At 42.5% G+C, this 21,354-nt stretch overlaps 2 protein-coding genes across 9 annotated transcripts; one reads left to right on the top strand and one right to left on the bottom strand.

Moving 5' to 3' along the window:
- The first annotated feature begins 2,187 nt into the window (after nt 1–2,187).
- Nucleotides 2,188–8,337, top strand: POLG2 (DNA polymerase gamma 2, accessory subunit). The gene is made up of 8 exons (XM_063175575.1): nt 2,188–2,689; nt 3,071–3,218; nt 3,353–3,458; nt 3,844–4,017; nt 4,988–5,128; nt 5,947–6,027; nt 6,604–6,704; nt 7,582–8,337. Exons 1-8 carry the CDS (start codon nt 2,188–2,190, stop codon nt 7,745–7,747), a joined length of 1,419 nt encoding a protein of 472 aa, XP_063031645.1. The 3' UTR covers nt 7,748–8,337.
- On the bottom strand, nt 7,339–13,648 carry MILR1 (mast cell immunoglobulin like receptor 1). Of its 8 annotated transcripts, none has more exons than XM_063175578.1 (9): nt 13,532–13,648; nt 13,395–13,439; nt 12,294–12,581; nt 11,767–12,051; nt 11,154–11,270; nt 10,633–10,722; nt 9,741–9,803; nt 9,353–9,412; nt 7,339–7,898 (listed from the first exon to the last, which is right to left on the bottom strand). In XM_063175578.1, the coding sequence occupies exons 1-8, from the start codon at nt 13,563–13,565 to the stop codon at nt 9,360–9,362; spliced, it is 975 nt and encodes a 324-aa protein (XP_063031648.1). In that variant the 5' UTR covers nt 13,566–13,648; the 3' UTR covers nt 7,339–7,898; nt 9,353–9,359. The 8 variants fall into 8 exon arrangements, with proteins under 8 accessions (XP_063031648.1, XP_063031649.1, XP_063031650.1 ...); XM_063175579.1 differs by having other exon boundaries at nt 7,339–7,651; XM_063175580.1 differs by having other exon boundaries at nt 9,353–9,409.
- Between the last annotated feature and the right edge of the window lie 7,706 nt (nt 13,649–21,354).

Here is a 21,354-nt window from a genome sequence, read left to right as displayed (position 1 = left end):
CTGGTATTGAGCAGTGATTTCTTTATGGAGGTGGTGGGAGGGAAGTGGGCTGTTGATCCATGACAATGCCTCATGGATTTTTTATTTTTAAAGGACTTTTAATATGTGCAAATGACTCTCCAATCTCAAAGCACTGCCCATGCTGAGTAAAGGACCAGCATAATTCTTCATCCTGGGGTTAAAGTGCTTTGTAGCATGGTGTATTTAAATTCCAGTTAATACTAATTTTCAGTTCCTCCTTCTTGTTTATCAGTAACAGTGATGAGTTTTAAGTTCAACAACACTTAATGTGTATAAGGTTGAATCCACAAGATTCTTTTTATGTTATTTTGAACCCAAGTTAACTTTGTTTTGCACTTAGATCTGTTTGCTTAGTCTGTGCTCAGTCCTTGATTACTTGTCCCTGTTTCTCTCTGATGTTCCCTCAGCTTGTGATGTTCTCTAATGCAGCCTAATCTGCCTCTTAAATTTCCTCCTTTTCTCTGAAGTTCTGTCACTTGACAGTTTTGTGATCCTGCATCCTGCTTTGAGAACTCCAGCTGGAGGCTTGGAACTATCCCACTGCAGTCTAAAACTGCAGGTGGCAATGTGTTTTGGTTTGGGGGTTTTTTTGAGGGGAGAGTAGGGGTGGGGTTTTTTCTCATTTATTTGTTTTGGAACACTGCTCAGTGTCACCAGGGGTGAAAAACAAGGAAGTAGATTATTTATCACTGAAGTATGACTTAATGCCCAAGTTTCCATGTCAGTGGCCTGAAACAGAATGCATTGAAAAGCTGGTTTTGTGAAGTTGGGTTTTCTTAGTATTAAAAAAGTCACATTTCTAGCTTGTGCATTAAAATTGAGATATGAGAGTCTTTAACAGTGGTGTAAAATCTAAACCGCAGAAAGAGGTTTCCTCCGTGTATTTTATCACTCTTTCCAAACGACCCTTTGCATGGGGCAGTGTTTCTTGAGGGGGAAAATACAACATTTGCACATATAAAATAATGAAAAGAAACGAGCTCTAAGCACCTTTGACATTGCTGTCGGTGCTTCTCTGGCAGGATCGAGCTCATGGTAAATCTGCCTTGGAACTAAACTTGCCTGCAGTTCCTGTTGAGGCGGCAGTGGCAGCTCCCGCCGCTGACCCAGTGCCCCACTAAGGCGGCTGTCGGCGCCGGGCCCGGCGGAGGAGGCTGCACCGGCGCGGGGTTTATCCCAGCCCGAGCCCTCCGCGCCGCGGAATGGCTCCTGCCGCAGCCCCGCCTCCCTCCCGGCCCCGCCGCCAGCTCGGGCCGCAGCCGCGATGGAAATTTCCACTGCGCTGCCGGCGCCGAGCCCAGGGCCGCGGGGAGCCGGGGCCTCGCCCACGCACTTGGCAGCGGCCCCGCGGTGCCGCCTCCGCCCGAGCTCTGCCTGCTGCCTTGATGTGCCCCGGCCGTGCCGCTGCCCCGCGGTGGCTCCAGAGGGGCTTTTCCCGGGAATGTGCCCCTGCAGCTGCGGCGTGTTCGGCTGACAGCTAGGGCCGGGTCTGTGCCATTGTCCACCTCCCAGCTCCCAGTCCGCGGTGCTGGCGAGCTCTGGCCGTCCATGTCCCACAGGCCAGGCGTGACCCCGGCACGTGCGGCCCTGCTGCCGATGTTGGGAGCTCTGGAGGCCAGTTTGGTTTATAAAACAGACATTGTTTGTTCTGCGCAGGGCTCAAGGTTGATTACACCTAGCAAGCACACCAAGGGGTAAGAAGTTACATGTTTTTTACAATGAAGATACACAACCCCCCCTACCTAAAGCACATTCTCCGCCTACCCAGTGTATGCTTATTTGTGTGATGTGATCTTACCCAATGCTTGAAACGAGTTCTTTTATTAAGCAACTTCTATTGTAGAAGTTACCTAACAGCTTTAGTTATGTTTACAAACGGTGAGAAAATTCAGCTCCAAGACGCCAATTCCTTTAGCAGAAATTATTTGCCGGCATCGTTACGGTTACAAAAGGTGAGAAGATTCAACCTGGGGACAGAAAATTCACCTCGGACGGTCCCTGACCTTCGGCCCGCGATGGTTCCACTACGCATGCGCAGCCGTCATGTCGCCCCCTCCTTCCCGCGCGGGGTGCTGCGCGTGCGCAGTGGCTGCCCCGACCCCCCCCCCCTTAATTTCCCCCCCCCCCCCCCCTCCCCTTCCAGCCCCGCCGTGAGGGAGCGGCAAAATGGCGCTGGGCTCTCGCCAAGGCTGCCGCTGGTGCGGCCGCGCCGCCCTGGGACAGCCGAGGCGGCGGCGAGTCCCGGAGCCGGCTGGGTGCTCGGCGCGGCCGTACTCGGAGGGCGGCGGTGCTTCCGAGGCGGCGGGTGGGGCGGAGCTGCTGGAGGTGTGCTGGCGGCGGCTTTTCCTACGGGGCGGCTCGGGGCCGCTGCCCTGGAGCGCTTACCTGAGCGGCCGCCACCCCGGCTTCGGGCCGCTGGGCGCGGCGCTGCGCGCTAACCTGGCGGCGCAGTGGTGGGACTCGGCGCTGCCCGTGCGGGAGCAGGTGTTCCCCGTGGATGCCCCGCTCCACGGCCCGCCCGGCGCTCTGCGGGACGCGCAAGGGCTGCGGCTGCTGCACCCGGAGACGCTGCGCGAAGCCCTCCAGGGCTGTGGGCAGAGCCCTGGCGGCCCGGGCCTGGATGAAGTCCTGGGGGCCGCGGGGCTGCTGCGGGAGAGCCTCCTGCCCGGTAGGTCCCGGGCGGCTCCGCTCAGCCTCCACCCTGAGCACGAGTTTCCTGCTGGGAGCGAAGCAGCTGCATTTAAGGGATTTTCCCAGCTGCCTTGGTGCGGTGGGAATGTTCCTTCTGTGCGTGCTTTTCAGGGATCTGACCAGTACAGGTGGGCAGCAGATACTCTCCCAGCAATTCGGGGAAAAGCACATTAAAATCAACGTGTCCAGAGGAACCAGGTCGCTGAGCCCATGTCTGTAAAGCATCAATGCTAGTAAAGATAGTGGGACTGCATGTACAAACAGCACGTGTATAATATGTGCTTAGTTTGTTCTTGGTAGAGTTAAAACATCAGAAACTTTCCCGTGGCCACTAAAATCAGGGCTTTGTCTTTTGTAGGTGTTCTGGCACAATATGTCAGCTGCTTAGAGCTGGTGAACAAAAGACTGCCCTGTGGCCTTGCTCAGATTGGAGTGTGCTTTCATTCTGTTCCAGAAAGTGAACTTTCTGTTTCAGGAAATGAACAACACAACAAAAACCTGACAAGGTAGAGTAATAGAGCAGTTAATCCCTTATCATACCTAAGTCGTTTCACTTCTGGATTATTTTTGAGTGCTGTTTCTTGCCTTTCCCCTGTTATTTCCCAAGGTGTTAACTTGCTGCCCTTGCTGTTGTTTAAAGAATAGGCGAGAGGACCACGTCTCTGCTTGCCTGGTTTAGTTCTCCTAGAACTGCAGGACAGTGGCTCGATTACTGGCTACGCCAGAGGCTCCAGTGGTGGAGAAAGGTAACAGCAGCAAATCCACGGGGAATCTTGGCCTGCTCCTTTATGCCTTGGGGGGGAATAGTCACCTCACCCTGGTTGGTTTTATGGCCTTACATTGCTGGCCTGTTCTAGGTGGAAACTGAGAAGCTATGGAAGTTGATGAAAAACCTGATAACTAGTTTGTAACGTGACTTACAGAAAGGCAAATGTTTTGTGTTTGTCAGTGATGTGAGATGAAAATGCCATAAAACAACCAAGAGATTTGGGCTTTACCTAATAAAAACCTTTCGCTGAAAATCAGAAAACGGTACTAAAACAACCCAGACTTCATTTTGCATTGCAGACTTGGTTTTTGTAGTTACTGTGGGATTTGCAGTAGTGATCACATCTTGTTACTTACTTTCAGTTTGCTGTCGGCCCCTCTAACTTCAGCAGCAGTGACTTTCAGGATGAAGAAGGCAGAAGAGGATTTAAGTTACATTATAGCTTTCCCTGGGGGACAGAAACAATAGAAACGTTGAAGAACCTTGGTGATACTGAACTGTTACAGCTGTATCCAGGAGAGAGATCGAAATTACTTGTAAGCTTTACTGTATTAAAATTTTCCCTGATAAAGAAGGTAATGTGTGAGGGAAATGGTTTCTTTGCTGATCCACTTGCTTAGCATGTGGCTGGCCTTTTATTCATTTGCTGCAAGAACAGTACAGCTGACACTCTGCAATCAAACCATCATTTTCAAAGCTGATAAAATAGTGTTCAGTACTTTTTTTTTTTTGCAAGGAATTCTTCAAAATTAGAAATGAGCCCTATTGACAGACAGCTGTTGTCAGTGGCATAGCTTTTAACTGTGAGTAAATGGAAACAAAAACTCAGACTGTGTTCTGCACTGTTCAGTTTGCATCCAAAAGAGCCTGTAAATGTGAGCTTTCTTGCTGTAGCTTGTTCACTTTCATGTATGTAGAAGTTTTTATAAATTAATGGGTTATAAAAATAGCTTTATAGAAAAGGGAGGGTTGGACCAGAGGGAAATGTCTCCACTGAATATATTGAAGAGGAACAAACCTAATAAATGGCAATGTTTGGAGTTAGGCTGAACAGATAAAACCAGAATAACTTTGTATTTTACTAGAAAATTGCAGCATTCTCCTCATGACAGTCCTGTCTTTCCTGCTTTTGCCGTTTATTTCTACACAACTGGGTTACATAGGGATTTCTCAGAATGTGGAGACTCATGGTCATTTGGAACTAATCTACATACCTCCAAAAGAAAATGCAGAGTTTCAAGTGTATTTGCCATAGATTTAAATTTATGATCAAAGTGGCAGAGCAAGAAATGAATCCCATCCTGCCCTGACCTGCTTTCCCCACTGTTACAGCTTTACCTGGTTACTGATACATTACTGAGATTGCTGGTAATGTTTTAAATAAATGTCTGTATTTTAAATGAAATAAGAGTGCTTGAGCTCAGTGCCTCATTAGACATTTAAAGCAAACAAAAAGCTTTTGGGGACAATCTTTGATGTTTTCCTGTGTGGGTTTTTTCTCTTCAGGGCCGAGATGGAAGGAGGAATGTCATCCCTCATGTTCTGTGTGTGAATGGGAATCTGGACCGAGGAGTGTTAGCTTATCTCTTTGATTCTCTACAGGTGGTTGAGAATCCATTAACAGCAAAGAAAAATTCTCAGAGAAAGGTAAATTCGTGTAAAAAATGTCAGAAAATAGGTACAGCCCCCCTAGACAATGTAGTAAATTCAAGCATGGCAATGTTTCCTTTTCCATGTGGCCATCCTGATCCCTTCCCAATGGGTGCAGACTCAGCCCTCTCACTGGCAGCACCAGCTGGCCCCTTGGCACAGCCCCTGTGGTCCCTGACACCCACATAAGCATTTTTTCTCATTCTGAGGTCCCCTTTTCCTGTTTCACCCTCCTCTCTGATCAGTAGGTAGGATCTTGCCATGCAAGTGATGGAGTTAAGAGAAATTGGAATGTAGCTGCAGATTGTGGGAAAGAGCAATTTGTCTTTTCCAGCAGCAATTAAAAGTGGCTGAGCAGAGTAGAGAAAGTGGGTCCCAGGTGTAATGGGACATCTCCCCCATCATTCTCCCCACTTTTCCCCTGTTTTCTGGAGTTGGAGTCAGGCTGTCAGTGCTGTTGCCCAGGCAGATGTTTGGGCTTTAAGAACAGGCAGTAAACTGGGTGGGAGCTGCCTGCTGGGCTGGCTCTCACCACTCTGGCTCCATTCAAGATGATGGAACCCTGCTGACAAATCTTCATCTCTTTTCTGGAGCTCAGTCAAAATAGAGTAATTTCTGCTATGTGAATGTAGCTGGGCTGTGTGCTCATTGCATAAACCACAGTTTGCTTCTAATTCAAGATTTTGTGCTGTAAGAAAATTTTTGTATGTTTAGAACCTTAATTTAATTTTTAAAAATTTTCTATTTCCTACTTCTGTTTAGAGTTGCATAATAAATACATTTAGTAATCTGTTGGTTTTTTTAAAATTTATTAGGTACTTAAGCTTCATCCTTGCTTAGCACCCCTTAAAGTGGCCTTGGATGTAGGAAAAGGTCCAACAACAGAGCTGAGGCAGGTATGTTGTAAGAGATTGTTTTAATTTTGAGCATTGACTCTCCATGTAATGTGTTACAAGTCAGACACTGTTTATGTTGAGGAAAATCGTGCTGCTGCTTTGACTCCTGGGGATTGCTGCTTGTGCAGAGTTGATGGTGCTGCTACTCTGCAGCTTGTGGGTCACAGCCAGAGAAATTCACTGCAGGCACTTCCTTGTGTGGACAAATTGTCTTTGGTACAATACAGCTGATGCTTGATGCAAAATTAAGGAAAATTAATAACACCATCCCTCTCAGCTTAATCTGTCACAATTATCTCAACACCTGAGTTGCACATTCAGAAGGATTTTTTAAAAGTTCATTTAAGTCAGTCATGAAGTCCCTGTGGAAGGGAGGAAACTTCCACTGGCATGTTTTCAAACAGAAGTGGAGACAGAACTGCCAGGCTGCTTTCTGATTTGAGATTATTTCAGCCAGCAAATAAACACCAGCTAGGAATGTTAATACCACACTTGTTAAGAGTTTTAATGGTTTCTTTGTGTAGAGTCTTAGCCCTCAAAGTCTGTCCTTTAACTTTTGTTTTTAAATGAACACAGGTTTGTCAAGGATTGTTCAATGAGCTGACAGAAAATGGAATTTCTGTATGGCCAGGTTATCTGGAAACTGTGCACGTGTCTCTGGAACATCTTTATACAAAGTAAGGACAAAGAGTCTTTTGTAAATTAAACTGTGAAGGTCAAAGATAACTTTCTGTAGACTGCTGTAAATATTCCTTTTTTCAGTAGGAAGTCATTGAGTGCAGTTACTGACTGAAGGTGTGGATCCTGAAGTACAGACTTGGATTCAAGTAGTTTTATTATGAAAAGCATATATCAGCTAATTTTTACAATTAATTGAAGTACAAGCCTTTCACATGTTACTGTTATTTCTCTGTAACTGTGAAAGCCTTTTAAAAACTCTCATGTAGAAAACAGATTTCTTCAGATGAATTGTAGGCTTGCAGAACAGGTTCCCACCCTCACCCCCATTTTTGCACCTGGTCTGCTTCTGTATTTCATTCTTAAGCACTCTTTCAGACAACCCACTGTGTTGAATTTGACAGTTCCTCCAAGTCTGGAACCACTGCCATTTAGTGATGTGATGGAAGTGTTTGTGGACATAAAAACAGCTGTTCCCTTTGGGGCTTTGTTGTGATTTGTTGATCAGGAGTAGATGTGGGGCATATGGTTCCTCATGTCAAAGCATCCTGAGCATAGTGATGAGTGGTTTTTTCTGAGAGAAAAGAAATGCAACCTCTTGTTCATGTGAAATAAAACAAAGAGAAATTCTGCTTGTAGAAAAATACTCTTTTAATAGGTTACTAAATAAAATTATTTTTATGTAATAAAGTAGCTGAGTAATTTGAAGACATAATCAGGAAAGCAAGGAATGGCAACAAGAAAACTGGAGTGTTACACCAGACTTAGTGCAATACAGCAAAACTAAATTTGTACAGTTCATGGTCATTTGTATGTAAGTTATCTGATTTTTTCCATGCACCAAAAGCAGTAACAGGTGGGTTCTTCTCTCTGCAGGTATGATGAGATGAGTATTCCCTTCATGGTCTTGATAAGTGATGGCACTCTAGAGAATGGAGTGGTCCAGCTGAGAAGCAGAGACACCACCATGAAGGAAATGATGCACATTTCCAGGCTGAAGGACTTTCTAACTAAGTACGTTACATCAGCCAAAAATGTGTAAACTCAAACTTGTTGAATAGAAGGATTTTCTTGGACATCTTTGCCTGAATTGGTTTCAGCATTGTCATGGACTCAGTGGTTTCTCTGCAAACAGTTCTGTGAAAACTTGGTGGTGCATCTGTTTCCTTTCACATTTGGGTCTTCCAGGTTGCCTTGGAAAAAGGGAAGAGAAAAACTTGTCCCTTGTTAGCAAGACTGACCATATTCTTGTTCATGTCTTTGGTTTTAATATCATGACAGTGCTCCATCCTAAATTAAAAATTCAGCTTTCCTCAAATTTCAAAATTGTGATCTTTGCTGGAAAATGGTATTTTATATTAAAGACTTCCAAATCTTAAATATTTTAATAACATCAGTATCTTCTCTCTGTATTTTGTTCTTTTATAATTTTTATGTTGGGTGTCAGCAAAGTCTCCCAGTGCTGCCTGGACCACCACCAATGTTTGATGGAATGGCAGGAAAAGATTTATTATTAACAGCTATCTTTGTACTGTTTGTAGGAATGTGTCACATGGCTTCAGTTCTTAAACATGTAAGCTACTTCATCTTGCACTTGATAAACATAAAAAAATCAGAAATATATTACCAAGAGTAACAGAGTAACAGATTTAAATTTTCTTAACCAGTGTTTTCTGTGGACAAAATATCTGCATGTACAAAATGGTGGAAAAAGACTAATGTATGATTGCATTTTTCCTGTACCTAAGCACAGTGGTTAAAATCAGATACAAGAGTTTGCAGAGATACAGAACTCAGTGTTTCTGATCTTCTCTAGATTCCCAGTGCCTGTACAGTTTGTTCAGTCCCTGTGTAAAGTGCAGCAAGGCCCATGGCCTCTGATAGTCATCAGTCATGAAACACAGGAACTTGCCTTAAAATCTTCTTCTACTAACATGGTGCTCACTTAACTATAAATGAGTTATTTTTAACAGCAGTAATAATTGCAGTATAGAGTATTTATGCTACATATAATCAATGTTAGCATAATGTGACTTCTTGCTGAACTTATGGAATTCTAAATAAGCTGCTATGGAATGGTATTAAAGCAACCCAGCAACATCTTAGAAACAGCTGGTAGCAGGATGCAGAATTTATTTTTAAATCAGCTGTCCCCAAATTAATTTTAGCAACCTATCCCTACTCTGAGAGCTGAAATACTGAAGTACTGTTGAACTGAGAAATTGCCATCCTTGCAGGTACATAGAGGCCAAATACAGATCCTCTAGTGCCTGAGGGATGCTTTTTTCTTTTTTTTTTTTTGTTAAACTAGACAAAAGCCTTTTGATTGTCTTATGTCTGCAAACAATCCAGTTTCTACTTTAGCAGAATTGTTGAATGGTCAGAAACTTAAATCTGTGTGAAAGCTTTACATTCTAAGTAATTCTAAGTTTTACCTGTTTGCTTTTTCTCATAAATTGAAATCTTTAGATATTATGGCTCAGAGATTTTGCTTCAAAAGTGAGCTACACTGTCTGTTTACAAACTGATCAGGCCAGGAAATTGGTATCTAAATATCATCCCTTTGTATGCAGCTTGCTGGAACTTTTGAGGGCTGAAAAATTTAAAAGTATGTGATTAAGTTAATCAGAAAAAATGATAATCATACCTGGTACTCAGTCTCTGATGAGGACCTTTGAATAGACTGTAGCACATGGGCTCTTCCCTGCTAAAAGCCAGAATAACATAATTCATAGCTGCTTTCTTGGTACAGATACACAGAATTAACATCACATCAGCAATGTGGTTGCTAATGACATTTGTGTGGTTTCCTAGGGAGGCTGTTCAATTTGCCTTAGGATGGTTTGTTGGCGTTTTTCTTTCTTCTTCCCCACCCCTCCTCAAAACAGTTTTAAAGCTATTTCAGTTTTTCCATAGTAACTAAGCAATTTCATAAGCAATTGCAAGTATTTAAGCCCTGCCTCCACCCAGCCAAGTCCCCTCAAAACATATTTGTGTGCATCAGATATTCCAATATTACAGCTTGAGATTTTCACCTTTTTCCTCTTCTCTTCTAATAACAGAGAAGTTGATGTATTCTTCTTCTGGTCTAACAGGCTCTGGATTAAAGATGATGAACAGCAATTAACTCAATTACAAACAACTTGAATTAGACATTTTTTCTGGAATTTTGAAACACAGCAGTGAGATTCCATACTGAATATAAATCATGGAGTATCCATGGGCCTTATCAGAGCTCTTCTCACTGTCCTTGCAGGCTGAGACCTGGCACAAGCAGCAGCCCAGCACTGAGCTGACCCAGCAGGGCAGGGAGAGCTCTACCCACTGCATGAACAGGAAGGCAGGTTTGTTTGGAGGCAGTTTCTCCATTTGGATATTTAGAAATTGGAAACAATGCCTTTGCTATTGGTTTGTTTGGGGGGTTCTTATTCCCCTTGGAAAGAGGCATTCACATTCAAGGCAAAGGTAGAAATGTGCAAGTTCAGAGCATTGTGGCTGTCAGGTAATATCTTCATTATTGTTTGCTTTCTGCAATTCAGTTCTAAAATGTCTTAACATAAGTCAGTTGCTTTGTTGTCACTTCATAATTTCAGTTTGAATTTATTTTGAATCTTGCCAAACTTAAAAAGGATTGAATAAATAACTAAAGTACTGAACAATTTTGAACAGAATGCTGAGCTATGCAAGTTTGATTTTGCTACAGTTTCATATAGCTCACTATTGTCTGTTAGTAAATGGCCATTACACCTTTTTTATTAAAACCTCAGTTCATTTAACCAGCTGCAGTTTTGGCTGTGTGGCTGTCAGATGATGCCAGATATGGGTTCTGAGGGATTTCAGATAATGCCTCTGCCAGGAGGGTCAGTAGGTGTCCCCCTCCTGTACCTGAACAAACCTGTCTGACTGCAGGGGGTGACAGGAACTTACCAATCTCTGAGTATATGACTTCATTTTCACACTCCTCTGCATTCACTCTTGAAATAAGGCCAGTTGAGGGCCTGGAAGACTTAAATTTTTCTGCAAATTGTAGAAGCAAAAGGTGTGTTATGTGTGTGTATTTATATATATTTCTTAGCAATAAACAGTTTCAATGTATTTTTTAATATTTGGAGATCTCAGGTGATATTGTTTTCACAATCAAAACTTATTCTTTAACCAAGGGCATCTTAATAATTTCCCTTTCCAGTGAGGTCAAATTCCTTCCAGTGTTTTTGTGTGTTACCTTAGCTGTTGCTTTGCCTCCCCCACCCCAGATCTTCCATCTAAAACACAGCTCAGAGATTTGGCCTTGTCAAAGTCTTGTTAAGCTGCTGGTGCTGCTTCAAGGAGATTCAACAACATGATAAAATACCAGGAGCTACTCTACTGAAAACGTGATCTTTACACACTGAAAAACATTGACAACATAAATGACTTTGGAAAAAGAAACAGACATTCAAATAACTCACTTGCTTTATACAAAGGAATTAGGAAAAATGGAATTGCCAGAGCAAATCCTATTATAAGGAGTAGCAGGATCAGCCCAAGAGAAATTATCAGAGGCTGAGAATGGCTTCTCTCTTCTGCTAAAAAGAAGAAAAAAAAGGTGTTTATGCAATGAAGTGTTGTTTCATATTTTAAGTATTTTCTGTAAATTGAAATCAAGACTTGACATTTCTTTCAGCTTTTAGATTAACTGGGGTTACTGTAACTGTTCATGAGAGTCCCAAGGGCTCTGTGCCCCAGCAGAAGGAGAGCAGCTTGCTGGAGCCAGTTAAGCCCTTTCATGGGAGCTGAGAGAAAAATGAAGCCAGACTCTCTCCAAGGTGGACCAGGGGTCTCTTGTAAAAGTGAGTCTTCTACAGACATCCCCCATTGTCCCTTCAAACTTCTATTTAGGATGCATGGAATTCTATGGTTTTGCATTAATTTTAAAACCTCAATGTTTTTAATTTAAAAAATTGTATTTTGAACATCACATTGCAGGATCAAAATATCTGGCTAAACAGTTGCATAGTTACAACATTCTGAATTTTGTGTGATCCCAGTTTGTCAGCAGTAGTAACCTCCTTTCATTCATACCTGCTAATGTAAAGTTGAAAGCGTTGCTGTATTTTGTAATATTGGGAAAACTGTTATTAGCTTTGCATTTATAGGTTCCAAAGTCACTAAGGGAATTGATAAATAGAAAAATCACAGCTGCTTTCCTCTTCTGCATTGTCTTTTGGGGAGAAATGTTTTGTGTTCCTTTGAAGAATAGATAGGTGATGGGAAGGGATCCGTTCTCCGAGAAGCAGGACAGGGTCACGTTCTGGCCTTTCTTTGCCTGAGAGGTGGGGGAGCTCAGCACTGGCTTGGAGATTGGCTCTGTAGAGAGAAAACTGAAAAGTCTGAATCACAGAGTACAGGACAAGCTCCAGGCAAGGCTTGAAGTGACAACACTGGCAAAAGAGCTGGGCATGGAGGATGGAGGGGTCGTGAGCCAGGTAGGAGAGCACTGCCAGCTCTGAGGTAAGAACAGCAGCAAAATTCAGCTCCTCAGTCAAGAGAAGAGATGGCTGTGTGCCCCTGCAATAACCAGGGCTGGGAGGGGGTACAGCAAGACGTACCTAAGAGGGTGAAGGTGAGGCTGTTGCTGTATTTTCCACCACTGGAGTTGTTATACTCAGCTTTGCACTTGTATTCCCCCACATCGCTGGCAGAGCTGATGGTCAGGGTGAACAGGGCAGGGCTCAAGTCTGACCTGTTTAAAGCAGATACCTGCTGGTTGTGCTTGAACAGTGTGTATCTGACAGGTGGGGATGCAGGCTCAGAGAGGCAGGAGAGGGTCACATTCTGCTTCATCACCACATTCAAGGTCCCCTGAACCGGTTCCAGCTTGGGATTGGACACCATCTCTGGAAAGAAAAAACTTCTGAGTGAGTTGACTGCACTTATGACCCAGATTTGTCCCAAAATATGTTGACAACCAAGCTATGCTTATTTGTGTTAAAATGACCCATTATACTTTTTCCACCTCTGCTATCAGGCAACTCAATAACTTTTCAAAATCAGAATGCAGCTTCAAACATGATGAACAGTCCCTGTGTTCATGCAAAAGAGGCACAGCCACACAGAGCCCACCGATGTGTTCAGATGAACCAACAACAATACTTTTGAATTACAGCAGCAATTAAAATAACAGAAGTATAAAAGATTAAATCAAATATTATGGAGCATTAATTGTAGGAGAAAGTCACCTTATAAATTAGTTGGGAGGTAGCATGTGAACCTGAAAGCAAAAGCAGTATTTTATTTGTGGCTGTCTAATAACAGACAGAACTAACCTTGTGTAAGTAGATTGAACACATGAATAGTGGCAGTAAGGGCCTTGATGGTCTCTCAAATTTGTTTCCTTTCATGATTTTATACAAATGAATTTGCAATCAAAACCTGTCTTTCCGTAGAAAAGGGTACTGAACTAGTCATGACTAAATTATAACATTTCCATGGGGGAAAAAATGTTCTAACAAGTTAAAGCAATTTTGACTTTAAATACAGGTCAGCAAAGAGATGGTTAACTTTGTATAGAAATTTTAAACTGACTCACTGCACAGAGGCAAAAGATTTAATTTGGCATAAAATTTTTTGACATTTTTAAATTCCTCCCCCATTTTTTTTGGCTAACAGTCAATCTCAGCACATACCTCAAAATCAACAAGAGAACCTACCTTTGCCATTTGCAGTTGTTTTCTGTATCTGTTGAGACATGTGAGCTAAGAGAAGAAGAAGAAAAGCTTTCAGACAAGAAACAATGGTTCTGCTTGAGAAAGGTTTGTAATATGAAAGAAATATGTCCTTAGCTTACAGTAGGAAAACAGCAGAATTGTCAGAAAAAACATTTTCTGGATACTGGGCAAGAGAGCTGGTGCAGTTACATGACAGAGATCTTTCTTCTGAAGGAGGTGGAGGAGTGGCTCTAGGGCTTGAGGAAGTTCTAAATACGGAAACTGTGCTGATCACTGCTGATCTTTACTCATGTTTCTGTGGAGAAATTTGTCCTATTTCACATACATTGACCTATGGCAGGCAGAGGGTGGGCAGAGAGAGGAGCAGTGGGGTGGGGAGCTGCACCCCACTGGTCTTGGGACACAGGCAGATGTTGTGCAGCAGTTTGGGGCTCAGGCAGATGTTGTGTCCTTCTCTCCTGAGCCATGGCTGAGATGAGCAGCAGTTTCTCCCCTGAGTTTTGTGGCAGAGCCACCCTGTCCTGCAGTTCAGAACCAGGGACTCACTGAGGGGGGAAAAGGCCTCAAGAGCCTCGAGTTCAGCCATTCCCCCAGCACTGCCAGGGCAACACTAAACCCTGTCCCCATTTAAAGACATCTCCATGTCTTTAAATCCCTCCAGCTGACTCCACCACTTCTCAGGGCAACTTGAACCCCCGTCGAACCTTTTCCATGGAGAAATTTTTCCTAATATTCAATCTAAACCTCCTCCAGTGCAACTTGAGGCTGATTCCTCCTGTCCTATCTCTTGCTGCTTGGGAGGAAAGATCAACTCCCACCTCTCTCATTTTGGATAGTTTTTCCAGCACTGTTCTGGGAAAGGAATGAATGAGATCACTGATCCATATCAAAGAGACACATATTTGCTAGAGATAGGGCAAGTGATAATATAGCTGAACCTAAGGATGTACGTGGCACTGGGTATGTTTTTAGCAGCAATATAATTTTTAAAAAACAGTCTAAAAAAGTCTAAAATCTATCAGAGTTTTAAGATGTTAATAAGTATTTATAGCTAGCCAGCTTGTTAAGAAAATATTTCAGTTGAGCTTCAAATATTAAGCTATAAGGAAGTGAAATCTTGTACTAGAGAGTACAAATCTCATAAAGAATTTGAGTTCAACACTACTGCATAAACAAACCTGGTGACTAATTTGATGAAGTAATCAGTAATACAAAGCTACATAATGACAGGCTTGGCAAGCAGATGTTTTTTACTCTGGGTGAAGTAAATGTCAGCTATGCATGGGCAATGCCTTCTGCAGCACTCCAGGCCCTGATGTACAATTGCTTACACAGAAAATGACTTAAAAGCAATCCTTGTCTTATTTCTTATTTCTTTCTTTGCACTTTCTGAAGGCAACAAAGCAAGCCCTGCAGCCCTTCCCTGTCATAGAGGATCCCTGCCCCATCCTTGGCTGTTGCAGCATTGCAAAATTTCCTCACAGAACGTTGTGTGCACTTCCTTCCTCCTTGTTTTTTAAATTTTGCTGGAGGTTTACTTGTTTGGGTTTGTTTTCTTTTAAAATTTCTTTTAAGACAGTCTCCACCCTCCTCTCTCTGAAATGTTTCTGATGTGGAAACGCTGTCAGCAAACCCCAAGAATGGAACATCTTTTCCCAGCTGGCAGGAAGCACGTGTGAAAGTGCAGCTGTCGAGGGAGGATGGGGCTGTTTGTGCACTTTGCTGTTGTGGGAGCCTGATCTTGCCAGAAACCTCCACAAACAGCCCTCAGGAGCCCTGGCTGCTGGAGCTCACCTGCAACCCAAGGCTTTTTCTAAGAAGCTGTGGGTAAAGGAACTGTGAATTTAGCCATACCTTGTAAAAAATAAAAGTTTAGGTGTCACCAGAATCTCATGTCCAGCAGCTTTCATGGTGTGCAGGGAAGACAAGTGCTGGTCCAAAGCCCTGGTTTCTGTTTGCTGAGATTTATTTCCATCTGGATTGTTTTTCAGGCAGAGCTGGCTATTGCCTTTGGACTAAGAGGATGTTGGTTCTTTCAGCATGTGTACAGAGTTTTATAGCAGCAGTAAGGTACTGTGTGAGCTTGGAGTTCCCTTTTTATTAGATTTGCAAATTTCCTGCCTGGAATTAATGCAAAGAGAACTGAATAAACTCAACAAAGAATAACGAGCAGAACATTACAGAACAGAACAGAAATCATCCAGCCAAAACAAGTAAGTTAAAACATCAGAAAGAGAAATATGGATCACAAAACAAGTAAGTTAAAGCATCAGAAAAGGGAAATATGTATCACTTGGTGCTGTGACAATATTCTGCCTCAAGCCAGCAGGTGGAAGGGAATAAACCAAACTGAGCTCTCATTCACAAGGTCAGTTCTTTAACTTGGGATGGATTTCTGTAGTAAAAACTTTGTTCTGTCACGGGCTTCCAAGGAAATTTGTGTGTTTCAGCAGTTCTAAGAATTATTATAAATAGTTATTCCCAGTCCCAGTTTCTCATCCCAAGAGGTCCTGCAGTCTGGAGGAGCATCTGCTGCAGTGGATGTCTGCAGAAGGTTTGCCAGAAATCACATGGACTGATAGTTATGTCAGGTGATGGATTAAATCAAGGCTTCTGTTTTGTCTGCAAAAAGGTTTTGCTTCTACAGGCAGGTTACTCAATGCTGGATTTTCACACTCCTACTCAAAAAGGCTGTGGGGGCAAGTCTGCTGTTTGTTTCAAGTTTGATTGTGAGAGAATTGTTTTTCTGGAGGACAAAAAAAGAGAAAAGGAAAGAATCTCTTTTCTATGCATATTTAAGGTAGCTTTAAATTTATTCTGGTTGTGAAAGAGAATTTTGACATAGTGAATGCTTTTCAATTGTCTGCAGATTGCAAAGAACATGTTAGCGGGTGCAAGGAACTTTTGGGTACCCAATTTAATAAAGCTAGCAGCTCCCAAATCCCCCAGAGATGAAATATTTTTGAATGGTATGTCTGTCCTCCAAATCATCTCCCAACAAAGGAAAAAGAAAGGAAAAAAAAAAAAAGATGAAAGACCAAAAACTGGGGTTAGTAATGCATTTCTCTTGGGATAGATTCAAACATCCCTGCGTGAAAAGTATTCCAGACAAATGTTTTCAGGAATTGCTGTAAGAGTGCAGGATAGAGTGCTCTGTTAGCTTAATCACTCAGTTTACTTACAGGTGTAATTTTAACTTTTTTCTGGTTCCTAACCTCTGATAAAAGTTAAACTTTCCCCCCTGCTCCCCCACAATAACTAACAGATTTAATGAAAAAATGTTTAAAATGGAACACATATTCCAGGACTGACTATTATCAGTCATGTATCTATTTTTCAGCCTTTTTCAAGCCTCTCTTGGTGTACTCTGAGGAGTATCTGCCCCTCTGTGCAGTCATCCATCAGTTCTATGAGGAGCAGCAATGGCTGGCTGTGTGTGGGCACCTGCAGCAGATCAGGAGCAAATCAGTTCTGCCTCTTGCTTTGCACAGGCTGCTGAAAGATTTTCTGTCAACTTGGATCAGCTCATTGAGTCACCACCAGCTGAATTTTACTGATGAAACTGATGTGGAATAATGCTTGTGGAATCATCAAGCAATATTAAAATAATGGTAAGAGAAAGAAAAATATTTCCAGGATTAATTCTCTCTACAGCCTGCAGTTACTGACCTGTCCTCTGTCAGTGCTGATGCTCTGATGGATATTGCTGCAGAGCTTGAGGCTTTTTCCCAGCTGCATCTGGAAATGCTGGAGTTGAGCAAATGCTGGTCCATTGCCAGTGAAGGGCAGTGTGTGACAGTGACAGGGTGTGATGTGTGCTTCTGAACTGAGGAACTTGCTCATCCAGTACTGGACAGCAGCTAAAAATGTCCTTGAGGAGCTGAATCAGTCCCACACAGCTGGCACAGAGACAGTTCCAGGTGTTTTCACACACCATGATCACATTTTTGTGATGATGTTCACTGGGGTCCAAGGATGAGGGAAGAGATGAGAATCTGACTCCATGTTTCAGAAGGCTGATTTATTATTTTATGGTATATATTATATTTAAACTATACTAGAAGAATAGAAGAAGGATTTCAGCACAAGGCTGGCTAAGAATAGAAAGAATGATAACAAAAGCTTCTGTCTCAGACAGAGTCGGAGCCAGCTGACTGTGATTGGCCATTAATTAGCAACAACTCTATAGACCAATCCCAGATGCACCTGTTGCATTCCACAGCAGCAGATAATCATTGTTTACATTTTATTCCTAAGGCCTCTCAGCTTCTCAGGAGGAAAAATCCTAAGGAAAGGATTTTTCATAAAAGATGTCTGTGACACATTGTAATCACCAATTGATCTCGCATCTCTGAAAGAAGGAATTTCTCTTATTTGTCTGAAAGAATTTCTAAGTGTGCTGTGTGAAACACAAGACAGATTTCCAGTGCTCTTTCCAGTGTTGCACTGTACCAGTGAGGAAGCAGAAAACCAAATAGTAATAATTAGCTCCTGCTGTAGTAAAAGTAGAATTTCCAGGGTGAAAACCTCAGTGATATTCTGTCATTATCAGCCTTCTGGTTCCTTTAGTTGCTTTTCCAGTCTTAATTTATGTTGCCATTTGGAGGAGGTGTTGGATACCAGTCATCCAATGTTTAATTGAGAAAGGGGACTGTGAGGGAAGCCCAGTGTGCTTCACTGTCTTGCTCATCTCCCAGCAGATGGTGCCATTGTGAAATGTAATTTATACCCAGACAAACTGGGCAATTCAGAGTTTTTGTAAATTCTAATTTGTGGAACTTCCACACTTCTCAAAAAAAGGCAATGTTAATTTCTTTAATGTTCTTTTAAGTATTCAAGTCCATGGAGAAAAATTAATTTTTTATTCTTCTCTAGGGAGGTATAAAGAGATGCTTTTAAAACAAAAATAATTGATGCAAATGTCCCACTTTCAAGAGAAGAAAATATGCCCTGAAAATGTGTGTACAAAGAATTTGTTTCATTCCCAGCTCACCAGGGATTTTCTAGACTTGTGAAAACAGCAGTGTTGTTATAGTTCTATTATCTGTGAGTATACTGAAACAGAATTGATAAGTAAGCAAAACAAGTCACAGCTGTAAGAAATCAAAGCAGTTAAACAATTATATGTGTCAGGAATTGAGGGATTAGAAATCAGAGCTGTTCTTGATTTAGTTACTGGAGAACTTGTGTTGACTTCAGTGTAGATGTACATCAATTTCTGAAATTAAAAACTTTATAAAATAAAATTTAGAAAAATCCTAAACATTTGTAGATAGACCTCTATAGCAGTGAAGGGTATTTAAAAACAATGAACCTACACATGAAATTATGTGGATTCTCCAAGATCAGTGACAAGATTTCTGAGCCCAAAAATGTTTCATTAATAAATCAGCCAGTTAGAACAGGAAGGTGACACACACAAAGCTTTCATCTTTTCTGAAGAAAGTGAAAGTGCCATCAGGAATGGGCATTTGGGACCAGGGGACCAAGTCTGGGGGCCCCAGAGGTTTGGCAGAATTGGTGAGATGTGGGATGTCCGTGCTGGAGGTCGGTGCTGTGGCTGCTCTCTGCTGTGAGCACATGGAAACAAAACAGCTGCACAGTGCTGGGAGCTCTGAGCTGCCTTTCCTGTTGTAAGGGACTGCCTAAAACCACTCTGTTTGCAGGGGGAAAAAAATGAAAATCTTATTCAGCATTTTCCCCTTAGTTAGGGAAATAGGCTTTGCCTCTCATTGCAGCAAAGCTCTGTTCAGTGGCCAGAGCTGGTGGCTCTTAGGAAATGTCACATGTGAGCAAGTAGCAGAGGATCCAGCCAGTAGAAACAGGGATTGTGAATTCCCAGATGAGGTTTAGTGTGTAAGGGTCCAACTCATTGGCAGTAGATTAAATGGGATGATTCCCATGGGTTTCAAAGGGCATTCAGTCAGGTTATAATGGCTATTTTGGCTGCTTCAGGAGGTGTGTTGCATTTCTGAGGTCAATCCTGCTTTTCCCACAGATATAATAGGGATTGAATAGAGTTTTTTATGTGATGTGAATTAGACTAAATTTGATCTTATGTAATTCAGAAAATGTATCTTGAGAGATGGCATTAAAATGGCTGTCAGGAAAATGTGCATGTGTGTTTCTGGCACAGGTACTTTAAGCTTGCATCATTTAGGTCAATGTGGTTTCCAGTTTAAGCGTGGAAGATGGTATCAAAATGTTCTTGTGTGTTTGAAATGTTTTCCTCTCAAGTTTCATGTTATTTTGGTCTAAATTCCTGCAGTAGAATTTAATTCTTGGGTTTTGGTCAATAGCAGCTTGGTTTTCCTCTCCAAGACGCCTTGAGGCTTGTCAGGAATATGACAATTTAATCAGCCTGGAGGATCTTGTGAAATGGACTTCACCTGGGAGTGACATCTGGCAACAGTCTCTGGTTTTGGAATAATTGAACCTTAATCCTGAGCCATTTCATCCTAAAGCTGGCCTTTCCACGTGAACCTGGCTCTGACCTGAGCCCTGCTGGCCCTTCTGAAGGATATTGGCCCGCCCTCACCCTCCTTCCCCCTCTGGGGCTCACAGGAACCTTTGTCCCCCCGTGGGAAAGACTGTTGTGGTTTTGCTGGGCTTTTCATGTCCTGCTGAATTCTTCTGCGGGGAAAAGGGGAAGAGGAAAATCTCCTTCCTTCCTATTTTTTTGTTACCAATAGCAAAAGTTGATTTACCTTTGTTCTCCACCTGCCACGTGTCCTCCTACTCTTTTCCTTTACCTGTCCCTGGGGACCATGGCTGGCAGCTGGCCAAGCCACCAGGCTTTTGTTGGTGGTTGTTTCAAACAGCCTGGACTGAGCAGGACAAACAGCAGTGCTCGTTACCAGCTCAGTCCTAATTGCTGTGACTATTGTGCCATTCTGTAAAACAGCCAGAGGTTCTTGCAGCCCTTACATTGTTAAATAGATGAGTGTTTTCCTTCTGTTTCCTTTTGTAAAATTCCACGCTGATGTGGGTAATACCATCATTGACGTAGACTTAAAGCTTTAAAATAGTGTTTGGGGGGAAAACTACAGCTTTCATTCACCCCAGGAGGAAAGAAAGGGATTTCATATGAACAGTGAGGCTTATGAGAACTGTCTGTCTCATTTATGGACTTCTGTGTTCAGTAATTTTGTATTGTTTTATGCAGTGTTTTAACAAGCCTGGAAAATGTTGCTGGAATTAAAGGAAAGCATTGGCTCTGTCCACAAGGGAAAAAACAAAGAGATTAAGAGCTGAGCACTCAGTTTTCAAGAATAACTAAATCACAGTTTGGGGAGTTCTGGGTCACACAATGTGAGAAACTTTCCAAAGGGCTTGGTTTAAACTCACTTTGTCCAGCCTGTAGGCTTCAGTCAGTATCAGGCCTGGAGGGAATGGCTTAATGTGACTTAAAAGTAGGCTGATATACTGAGAGGAATATCCTGGACAATGGGGAAGAATTCTGTTTCACATTGTGCCAGTGCTGCTGCAGATTTCTGCTGAGAATTGCAACTGCATCCAATTCTTTCCTGACGGGTTTAGGGTTTGTGATTGTGTGTCCTTTGTGCTATCCTAACTGCATAAAATAAAATCTGGTGCAGATCCAGGTTTTTGATATATGATGGTAGTATGAGAGATCCACCTGTCAATATTCTAGTCTCACACAACAGTACCTCTGCTTTTTGAGATAATTTGAATTTACTGTGTAAACTACAGTAAAGGTGTTCTTTGCCACAGCAAAAATGGAGGACCTAGAAATGGAGGTAAAGGGGGAAAATGAGTAATTATGTACATCTATTCTCTGAAAGAGTCTCCTGTTAGGATGAAGGGAAGTATTTGCTCAAGTATCTGCTGAGGTCAAGTAGCAAAGGTAATTTCTGTTCCTAAATGGTTAATAGTGACTTAAAAATACCCATATTGACAGGAACTGCAGGATAATGTCATT

Source organism: Melospiza melodia, chromosome 24, assembly GCF_035770615.1.
Source record: "Melospiza melodia melodia isolate bMelMel2 chromosome 24, bMelMel2.pri, whole genome shotgun sequence".
NCBI lineage: Eukaryota > Metazoa > Chordata > Aves > Passeriformes > Passerellidae > Melospiza > Melospiza melodia.
Note: the sequence above shows the minus strand (reverse complement) of the source record. Positions and strands in the feature narration are given on the sequence as shown.